Consider the following 23,569-nt stretch of genomic DNA (forward strand, 5'->3'; position numbering starts at 1 on the left):
ACGCTGGTCAACAGGAAAAACCACAGGTTTTAGGGTTGGACCATAAGCAGAAGTTGCATCCCGGTTCTTGTTCTCAAGGGATGAGTGACCTCTGGCAAGTTATTTAACTTCTCTGAGCTCAGTTTCCTCGTGTGTCAATTGGGAGTGATAGTAATAGCCACCTTACAGGGTTGCCAGGAGGATTCGAAATAACATGAGCTCAAATCCCTAAATAGTTGCTCAAGAATATAATAGAAGGTAGCAGGAATAATAGCAGTAGTATCAGGCCATCTGATATATTTTTTGGGTGTGATGAGAGAGGATAAAAATGTAAAGCTTTAATACACAGAGTCTGTATTAAAGCACAGTAGCAAGATAGGACTTGGCAAAATCTCCCTAAGCCTGAGAGCAAAGAATTCTGCTATCAACAGTTGGGGGCAACAGCCCTTATAAGATTAGATACTAAAAAAGCCATGGTGTTAAATATTTACATTTTGGAACCTCCAGAAAGCAGGCCAATATTTTCTGAGCAGGCTCCAGCCGTATGCTTGAAGGAGCACAAGTGCTGTTTATACTCAACACACGTCGGATGCTCTGTGGAATGACAGATTGGGGACAGGTCAGAGCAAAAATGCGACAGAGGTAAAGCTAAATGGACTTCTTTAAGTCTCTCTGGGACATAACTTTCTTAAAAGAAAATACAACAAACTAATTGTGCCTAATCACTGTCCCATCGTGTTAGGTCCAGATTCCGCAAAGTGCTGTAAGGACAGCAGGGAACCGGGCTGACAGCGTTATGCATGAGGAGGGATCCGTAGACTGCTCTTTGCTGAAAACATGATAGATGACCTAGGCGGGCATGTCATTTCCTATTTTGTGCTTTCATTTTTCAGACCAAATTGCACTAAACCACAAAACCATCGTGTGCCCCATGATCGATGTCATTGACCACAATCACTTTGGGTATGAGGCACAAGCCGGGGATGCCATGCGAGGCGCCTTCGACTGGGAAATGTACTACAAAAGAATCCCCATCCCTCCAGAGCTCCAGAGGGCAGATCCCAGCGACCCTTTTGAGTGAGTAAGCAGCTGAGGGAGGGGCCAAAGAAGAGAGGGCAGGTAATTCATTCCAGGGTGTCAATGGAGGACCCGCGAGAAAAAAATGACCTCTAAAAATGTGGGGTAACCCAGAGATGGGAACAATATGAAAAACACTGGAGAAAGGTCAGACCTACATGCTGTAGAAAATCAACATGCTGCGCTAAGTGCATGGATCACTCCTTCCCAACCTTGGCTGAGCTTGCAAGAAAGTGTGCGGATGTGAGAATCTGGAAAATGCAGGGTTCACAGAAAATCCACGGAGAAGGAACGCATATATATGCCCTTTTAGATACTCTCATAGATATTTCTTTTTTTTTTTCTTTTTTTTAAATATATTTTATTGATTTTGTACAGAGAGGAAGGGAGAGAGATAGAGAGCTAGAAACATCGATGAGAGAGAGTCATCGATCAGCTGCCTCCTGCACACCCCCCACTGGGGATATGCCCGCAACCAAGGTACATGCCCTTGACCGGAATCGAACCCGGGACCCTTCAGTCCCCAAGCCGATGCTCTATCCATTGAGCCAAACCGGCCTCGGCAGATACTCTCATAGATATTTTCTTATGTTCAGATTTCTTTAGTCTTTTCACTTGATTATTTAAATTAGCTATCTTGCTCTTCTTTGGGGGAGAAATGATATGAAATACAAACTAGTAGTAAAGCCTGTATTGCACCCTATTTGGAACTGCCCCTTTAAGAGGAAGCAATGCTCCTGAACAGGTGTTCTCAGAACTTATTTTGGGAAAATCAATCAAAACGATGTATCCAGAATAAATAATCTTTGATAATCCTGCCACTAACTTCGGTTCTATATAGATAAGAATTTACAATAACCAATTGATTTCTATAAAGCTATATCTTGTGTGTTTTTAGTGTGGACATGAGAATTATCTTGTGAAGAAAAAAGAAAACACAGCGCTTAGTTGGACAAACTATTAGAACTATAAATCTAAATGAACTTTTTTCAAAGTTAGTCCACAGATTGCCTAAGGCATATGATTATCTATTCCTTATTACTATACCCTTTTGCTCTCATTAAAATCTTTATAATTTAAAATCTATCATATATTTTTCTTTAGTGTAAGAAAAAAAGTGATCAAGGCTTTGCGTACTCTGTCAGAGTCTGCTTCAGATGCAATAAAATCAATATTGCCTTTTCATTAATAATCTGGGCTATGAAAGATGCTCCCAGCATTACTAACACTCATACTTTAAAGTACAATAAACATCAGGAAAATGTTTTCTCCCATTCCAGTCTCTAGAAAGACAAACTGTTGGGAAAGCAAATGAAATTTCAGAAGACATTTGCTGGATAAAAAGAGATAGAAACTACTTTTTTAAAAAATAATATGAAGAATACTTATTAAGTATTAAGTATTCAAAATTTCTGAACTTAGGCCTCTTTAGACTCTCAAAGTGCTAGAGAGGTTTTGAGAAGAAATAGAAAGATCCTTTATCACTCTTCCAAATGCTTAGGCCAAGAGTTCAAGGGTATTCAAAACTGCCAGAGAAGTTCTTCAGCGACCTAAGTGGAGGGGTTTCTATTAAGCATTTGATACGGGCCTGGCAGAGAGAACACTCTTCAGACTTCCTGGCAAACGGGCTAATGTGGGGTGGGGGTTAAAGCCAAGTTGTAGGTTGGGAGGAGATATAAAAAAAATTCTTAAATACAGTGGAGCTGTTATTAGATGGCAGCTGGCAGAATACCACAGTCCAGTTGTTACTTTCCGAGGTTGTCACGTTTCAAGGGCTGGAATTCGTCCATGATGGCTTTTCAAATGCTGTAATAGGACTGGGTTAAATTGTCCTTCTAAGAGGACTTTATTTCCACTTAAAAAGACTTTACTCTGACTGTAAGAGCAGAGTGGGGCTCCTGCCCTCTGCAGAAATAAATGGGTTCCAAACACTTATCAAGGGGATCTCAAACTATAAAAGCATCCTCAGCCCCTGCACTGACACTTGAAATGTTTGTCAAGTAGCCGTTGCAACATCAGGCACCTTGTTTAACCCCGGAGGCTGACGCAGTTGGTCCCTTTCAGAATTAAATTACCTCTTGTTCCTGTCACCTACTTAGGTCCTCACCGTCCTGTCCAAATTGCATTCCTCTTTGAATCCTACTGCCTTTCTGCTTTAAATCCATTTGATTCCTATGAATGTGGACACTTTAGCCTTTTATAATAAATGTAGCTTCCAGGAGGTGTCCACTTTGATCTTAAAAACTGCATTTGCCTTTCCCGATAATAAAAGAATGGTTACCCAAAAGGCCAGGAGCGTGTATCAGCAATTCCATTATCAGCAGACACCTGAGTGTGCTCATCAACAGACATGCTTTAGGCTAAAACTTGCTTTTTGGATATAAAGCTTTAAGATCCACAGAAGGAATGCAGTCTGTGTATCACCCTCACAGTATTTATGTTTCAAGAGGCTGCTTCATGGGCTGTAGGTGGGAGGAGGGGGAGAGGAGGCAGAAAACACAGGAAGAAAGGAACTCAAGAGTAATATATAAATGGGTTGCAAACCCCAGTACTTTTCAACAATATATGTGCAAATATTAACTTTCTGTTGCAAGTTAGCCACATGTCCTAAGTGACAAGAATTGAATTCTCCTATTTATTCTGCCATTATTTGAGTTTTTCAATAACTATCACTATTGACCACAGTAGGGGTTTTCAACCGGCAAAGCTTGTGAAAATAGTGGGGCACGAACAGTATTTAATAACTGAGTTTAAAGTTTCAGAGTATTATACTAATATATAAGTATAAGTATTACTTCTCAAATATTTGATTCCATTTCTAATATATATATGCTCCTGGGTCATGATATAAAATGTACTTCGCAATATAGTTCGTTAAGAGAGTTACTTCCTAACTAGGAATCAAAGCCTTCATCACTCTGGCTAGGAAGAAAAAAGGAAAGTCACAGATAACTTTGAAAACTACGGAAAACTTACTTATGTTTGCAAAGAGCTCTAATTTTCAGACAAACTGCTCCTCAAATAGGAGAGAAAATGCAATATTCGTAGGTCAAACTAGTATATGGCAGACACAATTCTGATTGGATTGGATACATTTGATAAATGTTCTTGTCTTTAAAAAATATATTCTCCTGTTTTGGTTGTGTTATCTCGTGATGTAATGCTTTTAGGAAATTCTTGTTATGATTATTCATGGTTTTTAGAAGGTTTCCTTATTCCCGGTTTATCTCTTGTGCAAGGGCACTTAGGAATGTAAGCCCTTTCTATGAGACAAAACACATTATGCTCCTTTCGTTGTGCTGACAAAGGGAAAGATGTTCTTTTGCATTCTAACCACTAACTTCAACATTCTCTCAGCATCAAAAGTTTTGAAAGGACCAGGAGAAATTACATTGTCCAACTTCTCTTTACCTGGTAGCACAAGCAACCACTAGACACTATCTAAAACAGCTGACCAACATTTTCTTGCACTCTTCAGGGACGTGATATTTTTGCTGCCTCAAAAGACAATCCACTCTATTGGACTGACAGAGAAATTTTGCCTCCTTGATTGCAGACTGTCTAATTCCTGTTGGATGATATTGCTGTTAAAATTTAAAAACAGCCTATCCCTCCCAAAAGGGAAAAAAGAGGAACTTTTTCCACTTCTATCCCCGGAATCATAGGAAAGAGCATGCTCATTGATGTAACTGTTCGATATATGCAAATTCACTTGACTACTGCAGTCTCATCCTTGTTTCCACAACTTGTTCACAAAGATAATGTGAAATGGTCAATCCAATATATTCGATACTCAGTCCCTAATACATGAGTCTGTCAACCAGATAATTTCAAGGGAATTGCACTGGTTCCTAAAGATCATGCTTCCTTCACAATCAGCTCAGCAGTCCATTTAATTTTGCAGGTTCACTGTATTTTTTCAGAGCCCACCCCTGTCCTGTCTTTGAATTATAGAAAAATTACTTTTACTCTTTTCATCTTCCTCAGACAGATCTCCACAATTCCTCAAAGACTTCTCAAACTTAGAATTTTGATTATTATGTATGAAATTCATACAATTATTAGTGAGGACTGACACCCTCCATTTTCCATTTCTGTATAACACTGATTCCCAAAATTATAAAAATAAGGATATCTATGCTTCGGAGGTGGACTTCACAGGCCACAAATGTCCAGAAAGCCCAGTGTCTACAGACACATCTGTGTGAATTCAGTAACTCCTCATTGTGGCCAGTTACTTAGTCCAGAAATATCCTAGAACATGGATAACAATATCCATGACCTGTCGTGAGGCACCTGAAGGTTCGCACTTCAAAAACTAAGGTCTCTTAAGGTATAAGGACCAAATATAGACTCCTAATGGCCTGATTCTGCAGTCCAGGAGTATGAAGCATAGCTCATGCTAGTATGGATAAAATTCAATCTCTCTGTTACAGAGGACTGTGTCATTGTTACAAGGAAGTAGAATGCCTTCAAAAGATTTACTGACAGTGTCTTCCTCTGTTCTTTCAAGGGATGGAGAGCAGAAAGATTACTGGGAACTTTCTGACTCTCTTTTCTATACAGGAGTATGGCCAACACCATGAGAAAGTCAGTGTCTCTTGGGTAACAAATATAATATGCTAAATTTAAGGTTAGGATGGAATTGAATCAGAAAAAAAAATATGCAAATAATCCTAAATTTATCAAGCTATAAACTATAGAGGCAATTCAAATTTATTCTACAGAGCCTAAGTAACGTATCCAAGTGTCCCAAATAATATATTTAACAGCTCCTACTAGAATCTGGGGTTGCTCTCTCACCTTTTGATGCTGCATTCTTTCTTCCACACAGGGGAGCAGAAAGAGTAATTAAGAGTTGTTAAATGTCTATTACTATGAGTCAGGCATGGGGCTAGGAAATGTGCTTATATTGCTGACTCATTTAATCATTGTCTCAAGTCTATGAAATGAATAATACTATCTGCATTTTTACAAATGAGGAAATTTAGGCTCAAAAAGGTTAGGCAATTCTCAATGTTTATACAGGGAATTTGAAGAAGAAGCCAGGCCTAAGGACTCCCACTGTTCCATGGAAATTGCTGCTTCTTTTTTTACTCAGAGCAGATACATTCTCTAGTGCTTAAGGAATAACCATATTCAAATAGGAAAAACACACACACACATTTAGAGAATACAATAACTTTTTCCTCAAAGCAGGAAATGATAAATGCTGATAAATGAGCATCACCAAGCTAGAAGCATCACTGGCCTTCACCAATTCTTGCTACACACCTTGTCTCAAGATGTGTTCCCTGTATAGGACACTGGGTAAATCAAAGTCATTCCAGCATTGCCTTATACAGATAGAATGTTCTTGCACAAGGGTGCCCGGTGGAGGGTATGAGTGGGCTGAGAGCTAGCTGGCCCCTTGCTCAGAAGACTATTGACTCAAACTTGGGCTAACCAGCCTTGAGGAAGTGGGGCTCTTTCTCCTTGGTGGGTACAGAAGCTTCACCTTATTAATGCAAAGAAGAGAACAGCAGATTGAGGATCCAGTTACTTGCTGCCTAGAAGGAATGACTAGCTTTGGTCAACATCCTCTTGATTGCATTAATTGACATTCAAGATATTGACGTCCCATTTGGGTAAATTGCAATGGGGATTCAACTGTCCCTTAGCTTACTCTGAATTTCAAAGTAAAGATAATCACTTACTCAAAACTTTTTGCATGTGGGTTTTTACTTAATATTTGGTCATTATGAATTTAATCAAAATTAGGAATGAAACTGACTCCACATGGAAATCGAGACTGGTAATATTATGAAATTAATGTCAGATGTAAAGAAAAGTGATCACTTTAAAGCTCTTCTCTACTTTCACCTCTGAGTTGAATTGAGCATTGCTCATCTTCTTTTCCCACCCTTTCTTTTCCCAGCTCCTTCTTGGGCCACCTCCAAAGCCTGGAGTGTCAGTTTGGTAGGATGGGAGAAATTGTTTATACTATACTTCTCAAGCTACATCATTACTCTCACAAAGTTTGCTGTAATCTTCAAGCAATTGTTTCCAAACTTTCCCCCTTCTCCTCAAAAATGTCAAATTGATGCATACAAGCTACCATTGTATGAGCTGCCTCCCTCTCCAAACAGATTATTTTCTACAATTACGATTTTGAAAATGGAGTCTCAAATTTTTTGAGGTGATTATATTAATATTAGAAAATATATTCATTGATTTAGTCTAGGAATGAGTTCCAGGGGAGTGAAATCGGACTTTAGCTCTCCAAAATCCCAACCATAGCTCTCACCTAACTTTCCATTATTCCAGAAGTCCCTCAGTTAATCTAACCAAATAAACTATTTCATTAATGCCATTTGTCTAGCACTTTGCAGTATATAAAGCATTTTCACATTACCAATTTGACCTCTTGAGTGATCTTTTGGTGTATTAGTAAGTAAAATAGCTATTGTTATTTATTTATTTATTTATTTATTTACTATATATATATATATATATATATATATATATATATATATATATTGTGATTTCAGAGAGGAAGGGAAAAGGAGAGAAAGAAAGAAACATCAACGATGAGAGAGAATCATTGATTGGCTGCCTCCCGTATGCCCTGCACTGGGGATTGAGCCCACAACCCAGGCATGTGCCCTTGACTGGATTCAAACCTGCAACCCTCAGTCCATAGGCCAATGCTCTTTCCACTGAGCCAAACTGGCTAGGACTATTATTTTGTTTTGTTTTGTTTTTAATTTTGAAAATAAAGAAAGTGAAAAGCAAAGAAATCCTATATAATAAAAGGGTAATATGCAAATTGACCTAAGGGCAGAATGACCAGATGACCACTGGACCAGTCACTATGAGGCACACTGACCACCTCTTGGTTCCTTTTCCCAACCTGTAGGCTCTGCTCACATAATGGCCACCTGCGGCAGGGGCGAGGCCAGTGAGCAGAAGAGAAGAGCCAATCTCTCAGTCCCTTCCTCTGGCCAGCCTTCAGGCACTGATCGCCTGATAGTGAATGGGGAACCAAGGGTGGGTGGCAGCAGGGGACAGGGCTGGCTGCAGGCAATGGGAGAAGATAACCCTGATCACAGGCCAGGCCTATAGACAGTACCCGCAGAGGCAAAATCAGGACTCCAATCAACATTTTCATTCACTCATTCAGATTTCAAAGCGTATGTTTAATCAATAATCTCATTAAATTCAAATCAATGCCTTCTTTCATTCATTCAGACTTTAAATCTTAGAGTTAATCAATACTTTTCTTTTCCCCTCCTCTCCTTTGGAAGAGAAATGTAGGCACCCATTAAGTGAAGTAGTTTTATCAATTGATGTTTCATTAGTGAGTCTGTAATGAGAGCAAGAAAGGAAACAGATTGCCTCATTCTCCATACTGTGTCCTTATTGCGCGCAAACTAGAGCTGATAGGTTGCAATGTCAGCTTTCAGTTTCTTCCTAATGAAGGAAATGTCAACAATGCCAGCTTCTAGTCTGTTTATAACAAGATCTAATTCAATATTTGGCAACCGCAAAAGGACAAAATGTTTAGGGAAAAAATAGTGTCAAATTTCTAAATGGTGTTCTAATCTACCAAGGATGAGAATAACAGAAATGGCTTGAGGGTCTTGAAACTAATCAAAACATTGAATAAAATCAACCTCCCCAAAAGCCCAAAATGAAACACCACGGAAGAGTTCTTTCTGAGTGAAACATCGCAACATAGGCAGAGATGTTCCAAGGCAAACTTGTTAGTGATCCATCTCTCCCATTTGTAAACAAACCCCCTCCCCATGACTGGCTGGCAGACTCTGGCTCTCAGGAGGGGGGTGGGGGGGGTGGGGATTACCATTGAATCAACAGTTTTCTCCAAGGAGTATGAGCATGCTTTTCCCTTGTCAGAACATGCTCCCCAGAAATGACTATTTCTTTCCTCCCTCACGCAGGGGGCATGATCTTCACCTCAGCAAGATGGCCCTTATTATGTTCTCCCATTTTTAGCACCCAGAATAATATCAAGGAAAGTAATTTCTAAATGATAACAATCGCTACCATTATTTTGTGGGTGCTGCCCTGCTCCTCTTTCCTTTGCCTTGTTCTCTCGAGATCTCTGAGTTCCTCAAGTGACTGGTTTTTAGGTGCCTTCTTTTTTTAATCCTCACGCGAGGATATGTTTTGTTTTGTTTTTTTGATTTTTAGAAAGAGAGAAACATCGATGTGAGAGAGAAACATTGACAGGTTGCCTCCTGCATGCACCCCAATTGGGGATCGCACCTGAAACTTAGGTTTGTGCCCTGAACAGGAATTAAACTGACCACCTTTTGTGCACAGGATGATACTCCAAACAACTGAGCCACCCAGCCAGCCAGTAGGTGTCCTCTTTCTGATTTCTGACCATGTGTTTGGACTGTTGAACTTCTTTTTTCTGCACCTACTGCCTTTAAGGGTCACTCCATCACAGGAGACCTGGTAGGTTATGCCATTTCAAAAGGGGGTAAGACCTAGTGGTCCATCCTGAGATAGAATGTTATCCCTATCTGCCCATCACTTAGAACTGTGGCCCAGGTAGAACCCTGAGGACACCCTTAACATGACTTCTGTTCTAACTGCCCCCTTCCTTGTTTCTTGGGTAACATCTCCTCTTCAACCTTTGACTTCTGACTCATCCTTGGTTGGGCTTCACTGCTACCAGGTTAGTTAGCTCCTCCATAGCCAGGTAGAGACTGAATTCTTTACCCCAAGCCCCTCTGGGCAATATCAGTGGTCACCTCTGGACCTCCTGTGCCATTCATTCCTTACTGATAAGCCTGCACCACTCCAGATTTAGCAGTGGCTTCCTATGTATTAAAGAATTGTGGCATGAACAGACTTGGAGTGATGACTTTTTGTTGTCCACATACCTGTTGTTGCAACTGTTAACCATTTGCTGTGCTTCCTGCACAGGTTTTCTGAGTCCATCTTTCTATCACAGGTGTGGCAACTGCTGTGTCCCCCACCTCCCAAGATGTGACATGAGTCTACGTATATGTCCACCTTGTCTGGATTGATTTTTTAGTTCGGTGCTCCATAATATACTGTGTCCAAATGTCTTATTTCTGGCTCCTTGGCCTTCTTTCATCAAAGCTCCGCTATCATTTACCTAAGGAGGAAGCTTCCATGCTCCCATGGAACTATAGTCACAGCTCCCTTTCCTCGTGCCCAAGGTTCAGCAACATTTACTTTGCCCACAATAGCATCATACTGGAGCACAGTAGAAATGAGCAGAGCCCTCTGCCATTCCCCCAACTTTCACCTTCCTTCTGAGAGAGAAATATATAGACCCAAGGTCTGGCTGTACTCAGCATTGCTTTCTCATCTGAGGCTCCATTGCTCCAGCTCTGCTATTCTCTTTACTTCCCTTCTCAAGTCAACAACTCCTTATTTCCCTCTAATAACTGCTTGATTTTAGAGAAAGTCGAAGGGATGTGTGTGTGTGTGTGTGTGTGTGTGTGTGTATTAAGAGAGAAACATCAACATTGATCGGCTACCTCTGATCAATGTAGTACATTGATACTACAATAGAAACTCCATGAGGTCAGGGAGGACTGTTTGATTCATTGTATTCAGTGCTGCATCACTAGCACCTAGTACCAGCACATAACAGGCACTCAATAAATATTCTTTGAATGGATGAAATAAATATTAAGTTCAGGAGTGGAAATGGTCCAACAAGGCTATGTGTATTTGACGGAGAGGTAACAGTCTTTTAGCAAAGGATACTAGCAGAGAAAACTACTATGGAACAGTATTTGCAGGGTCTCACCCACAGACAAGCTTGAATACAGCGGACATTTTTTAAGGGAAGTGTTATGTAATAAAGAAAAAAAAATATGGTTGAAACCAAATTTCAGAAGGCCTTTATTATTTTTTAAAATATATATATTTTTATTGATTTCAGAGAGTAAAGAAAGGGGGAATTAGAAACATCAATGATGAGAGAGAATCATTGATTAGCTGCCCCCTGCACATCCCCTACTGGGGATCAAGCCGCAACCCAGGCATGTGCCCTTGACTGGAACTGAACCTGGGACCCTTTAGTCCGCAGGTGGATGCTCTATCCACTGAGCCAAACTAGCTAGGGCTGAAGGCCTTTATTCTTCATGTAGAAAGAAGAGAGATGATAAAGGAATGTTTTAGAAAACACTATCTGGTAACAAAAGGCTGCCTGGAATCATTTATATTATGGATGACAATCAGAACCATTTTTAAGACCACAATTCAGGAGAAAACAATATCTCTAACAAAGAGGCTAGTTCTTAACTAGATAATGATATTGTTCATTCAGTTCTGTCCATTTCTAACAAATACCAAGCTGCTATAAGAATTTGGGGATATCTGTTTTCCAGACACCAATTGGAACCCAGTGGGACTTGTGGGCTGTGAAGGAGCTAGCCAAAAGGCCCTGTTGAGGGTAGGGCTGTGATGGGCCAGTGGATGTGGTGGGGATTAACGTCTTAGAACTGCAGGTAGATAAGCATCACAAGCCTGGAGAACATGTGTAGATCTTAAAATCCCAGAAAGAAAACTAAACTTTACATGTGGTGTTCTGATGACATATTAAAAGTTTATATTAGAAGAAATAATAAAAACTTGAGTTTGTATCCAGGAATCAGTGAGCAGTGGTCTGATGGTACCAATATGAGTCTGGAACTGAGTAAAGAATTAGGATAGAAAGGTTTTTAACATGACCCAAAGAGCTGGACAGTGGGCAGTTGAAAGTCTCTAGTTCTGAATTTTTCTACTACAGAGAGATAGATATAATTATATTATCATTGTTGTTATATTAGTATTTTATGTTATGACTAGAGGCCCAGTACACAGATTCATGCATCAGTGGGGTTCCTAGGTCTGGTCTGCAGGATCAGGCTGAAACTGGCCCTCCGACATCCCCCAAGGGGTCCCAGATTGTGAGAGGGTGCACAATCCGGTTGGGGAGGGGCTGAAGGAGGGCTCCAGGTCCTGTCTGGCCCATCTCGCTCAGTCCTGATTAGCTGGACCCCAGCAGCAAGCTAACCTACTGGTAGGAGCATCTGGTGGTCAGTGCACATCATGGTGACTGGTCAATCGTTTGTCCCCTGATGGTCAGTACATGTCATAGTGAGTGGTTGAACAGCCTTAGCATAGCATTAGCATTTTACGCTTTGTTTGGTTGAATGGACGACCAGACACTTAGCATATTAGGCTTTAATTATATAGGATAATTATAATTTTAATGATGATGATGATTATATATATATAGTTATATATATGCAGCCATATAGTTCATAACGACATTTTGGTCAATGATGGACCACATATACAATGGTTTCAGTGTGGCTCAATGATTGAGCGCCCCTTGCACTTGAAGGTTGCTGGCTTGTTTTTTGGTCAGGTCACATGACAGATTGATGGCTTAATCCCCAGCAGGGCACATGCAGGAGGTAGCCGATCACTGTTGACGTTTCTCTCTTATCACACACACACACACACACACACACACACACACACACACACCTTCTATTTTCTTTAAAATCAATAAAAATATCTTTTAAAAAAATTATAATAGGGCTGAAAAATTCTTACCGCTTAATGATGTTGTAACCGTCTAAATGTAGGAATACTCACATGTTTGTGATAATGCTAGGATAAACAACTATTGCCAGATTGTATAAAAATGTAGCACATATGATTATGTAGAGTACATGACCCTTGATAATAAACAACTGTGTTACTGATATATATGTATATTTTTACTGTACTGTTTCAATGTTTATATATATTTAGATACACAAATACTTACCATTGTGCTACAATTACTGACGCTATTCAGTACCGCCATGTGCTGTAGAGATTTGTAGCCTAGGAGCAATAGGCTATCCCATACAGTACAGGTGTGCAGTAGGCCACACCATCTAGGTTTGTATAAGTGAACTCCATGACAAAATCACCTAAATACTCAGTTCTCAAAACATATCCCTGACTGTATAAATTTTGCTTGTGAATCTCTTTAAGTTATTTTTCAAAGAAAGTGGATGCATGTGAATAATAGGAGCGAGAAAGAGATAAAGACTCGCTGTCAGTCTATGCTGATGTCTTCTAGATGGGTGACCTTCATTCCAGGTCACAGATCGGAGTAGGTGCGTGTCTTCGTCTGTGCAGGCTGCTCTAGCAAAATACTCTGTACTGGAAGTTTATAAACAATAGAAATTTAGCTCTCACTGGGGGTTTACAAACAACAGAAAGGAGAATGGGAAGTCCAAAGTCAAAGCATTGACAGATTTGGTGTCTGGTGGGAGCCAGCTTCTTGGTTCAGAGACAACTGTCTTCTTGCTGTGTGCTCACCCGGCAGAAGGGTCAGAGAGTTCTCTGGTGCCTTTTTCATAAGAATGCTAATCCCAAACATGCAGGGTCCAGGAGCAGTACCTACAGCCAGGCCATATCCACAGAGGCAGTGGTTTCTCCCAAGGCCCTCATTCCCTCCTTCAAAGAAATTACCAAGCAATGGCTCTAATCCCAAATGGCAAGAATAAGAATTCTTTCTCTTTTTCTGTCTAATACTTCTTGTACAGTACATAATCCTCAATAATAAGCAACTATGGAACTATGTTAAGGAGAAAAGGATGTGTATTATTGTTTCTTGGAGTGGCAATAAAAGCTAGACAAAAAGAACTCTTAAAGGAGACCTAACTTACTGGGAGGGGAAAGGCCAGGCCATCTGTCAGGATGGAAGGTCTCATGCTGGGCCATGGATACCTGTGTCTCCAGGTTGCAGTTTCTGGTCCTAAAGTGACCTCACAGGACACCTTCCAGCTCACACCTTCTTCATTCATGGAACTCGATGGCAACACCAAGATGTTCATTGTCTTCCTCCTGCATTCTGGCTCCTTCTTCTGTTAGTAGGAGTTAAAAAAGAGGACAAAGAGAGGGAACTGGAACCCATGTCTTGCTAGTGAAAATCAATGGAGCTGGGGCAGATGGGCAGGAAATTCTCAAGATCAGAGAGTGTTCCCAGTTGCCTTGGACTGGAAGGAAAACTATTCCAAGTTTTCTAGAAGTAGTACACAGGGAGAAATTGAGCAACATAGGATGTTAAAAATATACATGAAAGAAATAATTACATGATAAGCCAGGAAAGAGGAGCAAGTCTGGATAGCATGCAAGTGGAGGAAAACAATGTAGGGGAAAGGCTGTGCTTGGCAAGAGACACTTGGTGGTTGTGCTTACATAGTGCCAACGTGGGAGCTAGCAATATTTCCCACCACCCGTCCTTCCCAACGCCACAAATTTAAAATTAGAGAAGAAGGTGTACTTGCTAAGTATTTTTCCTTTGCTTGTCACAGCTCCAAGAATTAAATTTTAACTATTTACGTAATAGACATCACCTCACAGATAATAATACATCTAGCATATATCGCAGGTTTCAAACATACAGTTACAACCCAAATGCACATAAACGTAACCTTCCTTATGACTCAACTCAACAGAACCTGTTTCCATGAGAGCAGCAGGGCCCGAGGCAAGGGTGCAAATAGAGGCCCCGGTGGGTTATGTCAAAACCTTTAGAAGTTATTAATCAAACTAGAAAACAATGAATTTTGTTCTATCCTCCTACCTGGATAAATATACCTTCAAATTAACATGGAAGGCCAGGTTTGGTAGATTTCCTCCTTGAATATTCATATCTTGTTGTGGTGGCATGTAGCAGTATGTTAGCCTATGGCCAATCCCTTTCTCTTCCCACTTATTCCAGCTATACCTCAACAGACTGAGAGCATGGGCAGGTGGACATTGAAGCCCACATGTCCTGCTTAATCCATGAAATGGCCATTCTTTGGCTACCTCTCAGGTCTAGGATATAAACTCCCAGCATCCAGAAGGGAGTCCCAGGGGGAAAAAATCAAAGAGGAGAATGCCAAAGGCTACTCAGAAACAGGCTTAGAATCATGAGCTTAGGGAATAATGCAAACTTAAGTACCCAGTTTGCAAAAAAATATGAAGTCTCCATGAGCACATCCCTTTAGCCTCAAGGACTGCCCATTCTGTGGGGAACATAGACCCTCTTTCCTGAGTATAGATTACTGGACAGCAGTGAGCCCTTGATCTGACTAAGTAAATTTCTTCTGACCTGGAACTCGGTCTCTTACAGGTAAATTCTCAGTCAATTTCCAACAAAGTCAGTCCATTTGAAGCTCAAATTCCAAATCAGGACTGTTTTCCTTTCTAAGTTACTCATCACAAACTTCTCCAGTGTCCTCTCCAGCATGGCGTCTTGAGCCATGATAAGGGAGAAGAGTCCTGCAGTTTTATCTTTCTCAGCTAGCTTCTGCTGGATTCAGATTGGATGTAGCAGATCTTTAAAAAGAGGCTTTGTTCTCACAAGATTCCTTGCTATAGTGTCCATAGTTGTCATGTCTCTGGTCTTTTGGCATAGTGTGGCCACCTCTCTCAGACTCAACTCTATCCGAATTCTAAGTTTTTGTTAAGTACTACTAGTCATGGAGACCCAGTTCCATGGTCTAAATCACATGTGTCAAACACAAGGCCCGCGGGCCAAATCCAGCCCGCCAGGCCTTGCAATGTGGCCCGCACCGCGCTGTCATCACTGCACTCCGCTGTCAGTTTATGACATTGTCAGTTTATGACTGTTCAGTAAACCATTCGGCCCGCGATTTAGGCTGGATTTTAGATTTTGGCCCCTTCTCTGATTGAGTTCAACACCCCTAGTCTAAATGATCCCTGGCTTTGGTCTGTCCGCCCCTATTCTCAGAGATGGGTCCCTTTACCCTACATAATGGTTATCCCTGTCTGGCCCTGTAGATTTTAACTCTCATCTACCTAACACTTGCCCTCCCCTCAAACATTCTAGAACATTTGGCTCCCCTCCAGACAAATGTAGGATGATCTGGGAGGTCTAATCTCATGGCCCAAGTCTAACTAACCGCAGTATACCACCCATTCATTCTAATAAGCTGCCTTAAGTTGGTCAAAGTCTCTTGGCTTCTGGTAGTCTCCTGTGTTCCTTGGCTTGTAGATGACTCATTCTAATCCTCCATTGTCACAGGAGGGTCTCCTGTGTATCTTCACATCATCTTCCCTCTGTATGTATTTGAGATGGAACCTAGAAATATTACAAAATAAGAGATGAATGCAAGACAATCACCATCCAACTAAAGGTGGTATTACAGCCCTGGCCAGTTTTTCTCAGTAGTAGAGCACTGGCCTATGGACCAAAGGGTCTCAGGTTTGATTCCCGGTCAAGAGCATGTACTTGGATTGCAGGTTCAATTACCAGTCCCAGTCGGGTGCATGTGGGAGGCAACAAATCCACGTGTTCATGTGTCTCTCACATTGATGATTCATTCTCTCTCTCTCTCTCTTTCTCTCTCTCTCTCTCTCTCTCTCTCTCTCTCTCTCTCTCTCTCTCTCCCTATCCCCCTTTATTCCTACCTTCCACTCTCTCTAAAAATCAATGGAAAAAATATCCTTGAGTGAGGATCAATAAAAAACAACAAAATAATCATAAAATAAGATAAATGTACTATTACAAGCAGAAAACATATAGAAAAGAGAAAGAAACAGGGGTTGGTCCATAAGAATGTCAACAGGAGCATGTCTGCCTGGTTGGCTGGCTGTGGCCTTACCACTTCACAAGCTGGCTGCTGACTGAGGCACTATGTACTCTTTGTATGAAGACATGAGCAAATGGTCAGTATGTGTGGTGATACTCTGTGCTAGATCTATCTTTCCACCCCTCCCTTGGCCCCTCATTGCTACTCAGGCTCTGGTGTATGTTGCCTAATTTCTGACCCATAGCGGCTAAAGAATTTAAAATATTTATTAGATAGGAAGTGAAGCTACAGGGACTAGATCCACAATAAGATGATTTTTCTTGCCTTCAGATTGAGAAAATACACTAAAGACATTTAAATGCATTTTATACACAGGTGAATTGGAATACCATAAATAATGACTTTTATTAATCACAATTGAGCAATTTTCTATTCTTTGCCTTTTCCGAGAATAATAAATAATAGATATGCCCTTTAAGTAATAGATTTCCAAATTACTGATGTGCTTCTAATCTTTGCTTCTTGGTATCTAAAAATTTAACTAGGCACAGTCTGAGAACTATTTCTTGGCTCCTCTAACATATAATTCTTTTTAGTCTGATGAATATTTTCTTTCCATTGTATTTAAGAAATTCCCTAGAAGTTATGGATAACTAATAAAACCTTAAATACTAAATTTTAAATATCTAATTTTGCATACTGTGTTAAGTTTATAAAATAAACTAAAATTCTGAGCATCTGAAATAATTCTTTGAAGGACACATGATCCAATAAATATACATATTTATCTATGTTACACATGTTATCTAGAACTTACACATTCAAATAAATTCCACAGAAAGACCATTTTCTCATCTGAAGTCATATCCACAGGTCAAATAATTTCCCCTTAACTAACATAGTATAGTGAATCAAATATAGAAACAAAAAAAATCATTAAAACTTATGCATACACTAAAATAGTTAGAGAGAATTTTTCCTAAAGATCCTCTTTTGCTTTTTATTTTCCAGTGTGAGGTATAGTAGAATGCTTATATAACCAGGGCTAACTTTTCCTGCCTGAGGAAATATATGAGAATGATTGGCAGTGAAAATATGACTGATAGACCAAATCTTTAGAAAGGCCATATCTTTTTTATTTTAGAATTATTGTAGAAATCTAACATAGAATGAGACTCTTGTTGCTGTGATACTAGTCAAAATTACAGTTTGCTCAGTTATTGTTTGGGTTATACCGCCACCTGCTGGGAAGAAAGGTAAAATGTCATAAAGGAAAGCATTGACAAAAGGTGGAAAACTTTTTTTGCAGAGAATTTGACTCTTAAAAGTAATGCACACTGCAAATCAAGACAAACAGCTTCCAGGACAAATGCCCAAGGTGTCCCAAATTAAAGAAGAACAAAATAAACCTTGATTGCAACATCAAGCAGCCACCTTGTGGCATTATGTAGAGGTGAGTTGCTATAGTGACAAAATCTTTCTGTTATCCCTGCTAGCAAAGTTCTCCTGAAAGAAAGTGGAGACTGAAAAACAGTAGGTCCCAGAGATGCTCAAGGACACTGTAGGGAGGTATGAGGGGATAAATGGCTGTCACTAAAGATAGAAGACAAACATGGGAGTCAAAAGGTCTGGATTCACTCTATAGCCAGTTTGGCTCAGTGGATAGAGCATCAGCCTGCAGAATGAAGGGACCTGGGTTTGATTCCTGTCAAGGCTTGATCCCAGCCCAGAGGCAACCAATTGGTGCGTCTCTCGTCGATGTTTCTCTCTCTGTCTTTCCCCCCTCCCTTCCAATCTCTCTAAAAGAAAAATCAATGGAAAAATAATCTTAGGTGAGGATTAACAACAAAAAATTGCCATAGGAATAATGAGCATTTGCTGGGCAGCCCTGGAGGCTGCAGTTCATACATTGTGATCTAGAGCCCAGCATGGTAAGAAATAAATGAAGCCTTATCGCTGCTCTCTCTGCTTGTCTGCTGATAAAGACAGAGACATAAACACAACACATTGTGATGCATCGTACAGTGGAAGTGAGCCATACTGCTCTGAGTTAATCTGCTGAAAGGGACCGGGCAGAGAAAACTGGATGGGTGAAATCTGGTTTACACCTTGAAAGATTAGTGCAAACAGAGAAAGGAGATTACTGTCAGGGAAACAAAGGAGAACAAATGATTTCCAGGGAGATGACGCTGTGTAAAAGCACTAAAGGGCAGCAGATAGGAAATAGGAGTGGAGTAGCAGGTTCTGGTTAGGTGTGAAGGGCCAGCCAGAGGGGCCGGCACAGGCTTTAGGTAGGGCCAGAGCCTATGTTGGCCACTCGTTTCATGTGTCATCTTGGAAAATTACTTTCTTTCTCCTCCTCCGTATAACTCGAGAGCATTGACCTTGATGGTTGCTAATGTCCTAAAGCACTAGGTGCAAGTCCTAGCAATAAAACAGTTGAAAGTGACTTTGGAGGTTGTCTTTCAGGTGACTATTTACTTCTTTTTTTCTTTTTTTTCTTTTTTATTGATTATGGTATCACATAATTGTCCTCATTCTCCCAATCCCATTCCAAACCCCTCCCTACATATGCCCTCACCGTCCCCCCTGCCCCCTCCCCCTTGTCCATGGCCACTGGCCAGGCCCATATGCATACACACAAGTCCTTTGGTTGATCTCTTCCCCTTTACCCCCACCCTCCCCTACTTTTCCTCTGAGGTTTGAAAGTCTGTTCGGTGCTTCTCTTTCGCTGGGTCTGTTTTTGTTCATCAGTCTATGTTGTTCATCATTTCCTCTAGAAGTGTGAGACTGTTTACTTCTGAGAAGGGATATGCCCATCAGAGGAAGTGTTCCTGTGGCCCATCTCCCAAACCCCCATCACAGGTCAAAAAAATAATCATGATTGCTAGAATGGTTTCTGTCATTCATTGAGCCTCCTCTAACTTCCAGCTACTGTCCTAGATGTTTTACTTTTATTCACTCTAATCCCCAAAACAATCTCCTCTAGCTAATAACTATCTTCATTTAAACTGATGAGAAAATGAAAGCTCGTGGATGTGAAATAACTTGCTCAAGGCCACACAATTAAGTGGCAGGACTGAGATCCGCATCTAGGTCTGTCTGACACCACTCTCCAGCAGTGGGGTGATTCTCAGGCACATAATCATGCATCTGTAATACGAAATCAATGACGCTAAAATCTGCCTGTTTCAAAGAACTTTGTGTGGTAATTGTGGGAATTACTTACTCCCAGGTTTTCTAGGAAGCTGAACTTGGATGTTACGTGTTCCCTGTATTACTAGCAGGCTAAAAATATTTTAAATTGGACCATCCTGATGCTTTGGGGGACTCTAAAGGACGTTCTAGATTAACTTTTTATCTCTACCAGCGGCAAACCCTGATTTAATGGCCTGTGTCTGCGATAAAGTGTAAATTACCCCCATCCACTCTAAGCTGCAAAGATGTGTGGTTGTACAAGCACAAAACTACCTCTGGGAAGAGGTGGCATTTGCTGAGTACAACTAACGTTCTGGTCCTGAGGGCCAGGCCCTGCCTTCCTCAGCCAGTGGATAACTTGGGCCCAGGACTAGCCAAGTGTCTCTCCTCGATGTAGTTCTATTCCACCAGCTCTGCTCTCCCAGTTGGATGATGGTGTGGGTGGGTTAGAGCGGGACTTAATCTAGGGCTTTGTTTCCATAGAGGGCTTATCTTACTGGATCTCTTTGAAGTGAGAAAACAAGACTAGCTCTAAGCTGGGATGTTGAAGAGGCACTTCTTCCTTCTTCACTTCCCACAACCTGTTTTGCACCCCCATGCTACCCAACAGCCAATGATATCCTAGCCAATGAAACCCAGTGTCCTGTTCCCTGAAGCACCCAGCCTATGACACTTGTCATCTGTTACTTCAATGTGGGTTCCCCGTCTCCCTCCTCCATGAAAACTCCCATTCCAATAATTTGGTAACACTAAACTAGGTATTTTATGTTAAATTTTTTTTTCATTTAATCCAATTCATTCTAAAATATGTATCTATAAAGGAACCCTTCACTTCTAGAACTGAGATGCTTAATTACCCAAGTGACGATCTCTTAGCCTATGTGGAAGGATAGAGAGGACATGTGTGTTTGTATAGGTATTTTCTCCAAGTAATTGGCATGTGAAATGTTATCATTTTACTTCAAAGTAGCATTAAAAATACTAGTGTTCATCTTGATAATGATGCCTTACATTTGTCTAGCAATTTGCAGTTTAGTTTACAAAGTAATCCCATTTGTATTTCCTATTTGATATTCCTAACAGTTCTGTGAGCAGCCTTCTTAAATATTATAATACACACTTTACACATGAGGAGATAGGCATTTCAAAGTCACATGGTTAATGAGATGTTGAGGCAGAACCTAAACCCAGAACTTCTATCTCCAAGCCCTTTTCATTTGTGAGAAAGGCTATTTAGCAAATGTTCTAAAAAGAAACCAGAAAAATTAGAATGTGAAATATGTTGCTCAAAGTCAGAAGAAAAAAAAAGAATATTATTTACAGCCAAAGTCCCCTTCCAACCAACTCAGCAGCCTGTATGCTTAGTTTAGACCTTTCCATGTCAAGTGACCAAAACCCAGTGAAGGACAGTCTACGTAAGAAGGAGACCGTATGGACTCACATCGCAGTTGCAGAAAGAACATGGGCCTCACTTCTGGAACAGCTGGGTGTGAGCCTTACAGACCAACTGGACTCACTCTGTCTCTGGTCTCTGCTTCTCCCATCCGGGTGACTTCATCTTCCCAGACTCCTGGACAGGAAAGCACCCTGGCCACAGGTTGTGCTTGTCTCATCATCTCACCGAAGACTTGACTTATCCCAGCCTGGATCGCAGCCGCTTCTGCCCCAATCATTGCTGCCTGGGTGAGAGTTAGGATTGGCAGCCCCACAGAACCACTGTGTGTGTGTGTGTGTGTGTGTGTGTGTGTGTGTGTGTGTGTGTGCGCGCGCGCGCGCATGTATGTGTGTGTGTGTGTGTTACCTACTAGGACAAGGGTGCTCTTTTGAGCTGACAGTACAATCAGTGTCTGTTATTCCTGGCCACAAGATCAGCCCCTAAACTGGGTATATAACATCTAGTTGCTCGGTGGGTCACATTTTAAAATTAAAGTCCACAATATATTTGGTTCTCAATATTCTGGAAACCTTACATCGACAGTTTGTGGGGAAACTGTAATTTAAGGGAGAAATTATAACCATTTGTCACTCTGAAAATATTGCTCTCAGTGGATACCAGAGAGCTTTACCTTGAAGACAAACTAGAGAGGACGTCTTTTCTCATCACCCAGGACAATCCTAGGTAGGATGGGCTAAGGAAACCGGAGTAGATGAAATCTGCCCTCGTGACCTGAGAATCACTGCAGGCAGCTCTCTTCTATCTAGCTGTCACTCTTCCCCGACCCCCACCTCCCTGCCCTTAGCAGGCTCCTCATTTTCTCACACTCGAGCCCTGTCAAGATTAGTCAGAAGGATTGATTTAACCAGGTACCAGTCATTTATAACTAGTATGAATATAGGTCATCATTCTCCATCCTGAAGAAGGACTCTCATACTAATTCCATTCTGCTGGAACAGAACATTACGAAGGATTTTTCCTGATATCTAGGAATTATGGTTTAAGCCTCTAAACTGGAGCCTTTTTTATTGTCAGTAAATAATGAAACTTCTTTTCTTCGATAAATGCTAAACATCTATGAGAGAGGGGAGGAGTCTGCTTTCCCTCCCACCCCAAATCCAGACTAGTTAAAATTAAAATAAACTAAATGCATTGAGATTGGTCAAGGGATGAATGCAGTGTGAATAAGGAGACCAATTATGACTGTGGCTCTGGAAATGGGAAAAACAAGACAGAGTCAAGAGATAGGGTAGAGGTAAGATAGACAAGACATCCCCACACAGGGTTAGCTCCATGAATAGATGATTGCTGATCTAAAAATAGAGCCTCTAAGACTACCACAGAAATTGCTTCATTCCCTAAAAGCCTACAGATCCCATGGCCCAGCTATGCCATTGACTCCCCAAAGCTCAGCTGGGCAAATAAAGAGTCAACATTTACCCAATGATCCCTTGGCATTTGGGGCAATGGGGTCATCTCTCCTGTCTGGCAAGGCCAATGGCAGATAGCTCTGTCTTTGAGCTTCCAAAAGAACTGGAGATATCTATTCCAATCCCTACCATGTGGATAGTAATAGTCTGTCCCAGCTCATCCACTTGTCCACTTGATTCAGCAGGCCCTTCATTACTTCTGCAATGACAGACAGAGAAATCATCAAAATGAATGTTACTGGTGATACATTCTTCCCTACCTGCAAAAGTTCTTAAGACCACCTGGACCAGCAAAGCGTTTTCACTCACCCTTATTCACACCCAGTTTAATGTCTCCTTGGTATCCTTATGGGGGCTGGGGGACTTAGTTTTCAAAACTAATAGTGCAATTTTATGCAATGCCTTTCTCCAAAGCCTGATTATATCTTCCTGCAAAGGCTTCCTCTGAGTTTTGGCAGTTAGATCAAATTAGATACAGAAGCCCAGACATCCTAAAGAGGAGAAAAATCAATGTAAATAAATGTAATTTCTAAATAAAATATGCTCTTACCTAATTGAAAAGTCATTATCCATTAGTCAAATGCAGCTTTAATCAGACATGAATGATGGAGGAATTCTATATTCAGAGGAAGAACACAGGTTGGCATTTTAAAACCCTCATGTCTCATGCTATTAGCTTTAAAAACCTTTTACCAGGTAACTGAGGTGTGAGTTTCAATTCCCGATATCAAACCAAGAATAAAATTATTTTAATTATGGTCAACTGGGTAGAAACATTGATGGTCTAATTGCTAAGCAGTAAATCTGTATTCTGTCCCCAGGAGACTCACACCTGAGCCAAGTGATTCAATAATTCATTAAAGCACTTC

General features: G+C 40.8%; 1 protein-coding gene across 1 annotated transcript in view; it reads left to right on the top strand.

Moving 5' to 3' along the window:
* The window catches only part of GALNTL6 (polypeptide N-acetylgalactosaminyltransferase like 6), an 867,296-nt gene that overhangs the window by 700,947 nt on the left and 142,780 nt on the right, over nucleotides 1-23,569 (top strand). The window contains exon 7 of the mRNA XM_084883746.1: nucleotides 873-1,056. Within this exon, the coding sequence (XP_084739872.1) occupies nucleotides 873-1,056 (184 nt within the window). The remainder of the gene's footprint in view (nucleotides 1-872; nucleotides 1,057-23,569) is intronic.

The sequence above is a fragment of the Pipistrellus hanaki genome, assembly GCF_964339955.1.
Source record: "Pipistrellus hanaki genome assembly, chromosome: 5".
Taxonomy (NCBI): Eukaryota; Metazoa; Chordata; class Mammalia; order Chiroptera; family Vespertilionidae; genus Pipistrellus; species Pipistrellus hanaki.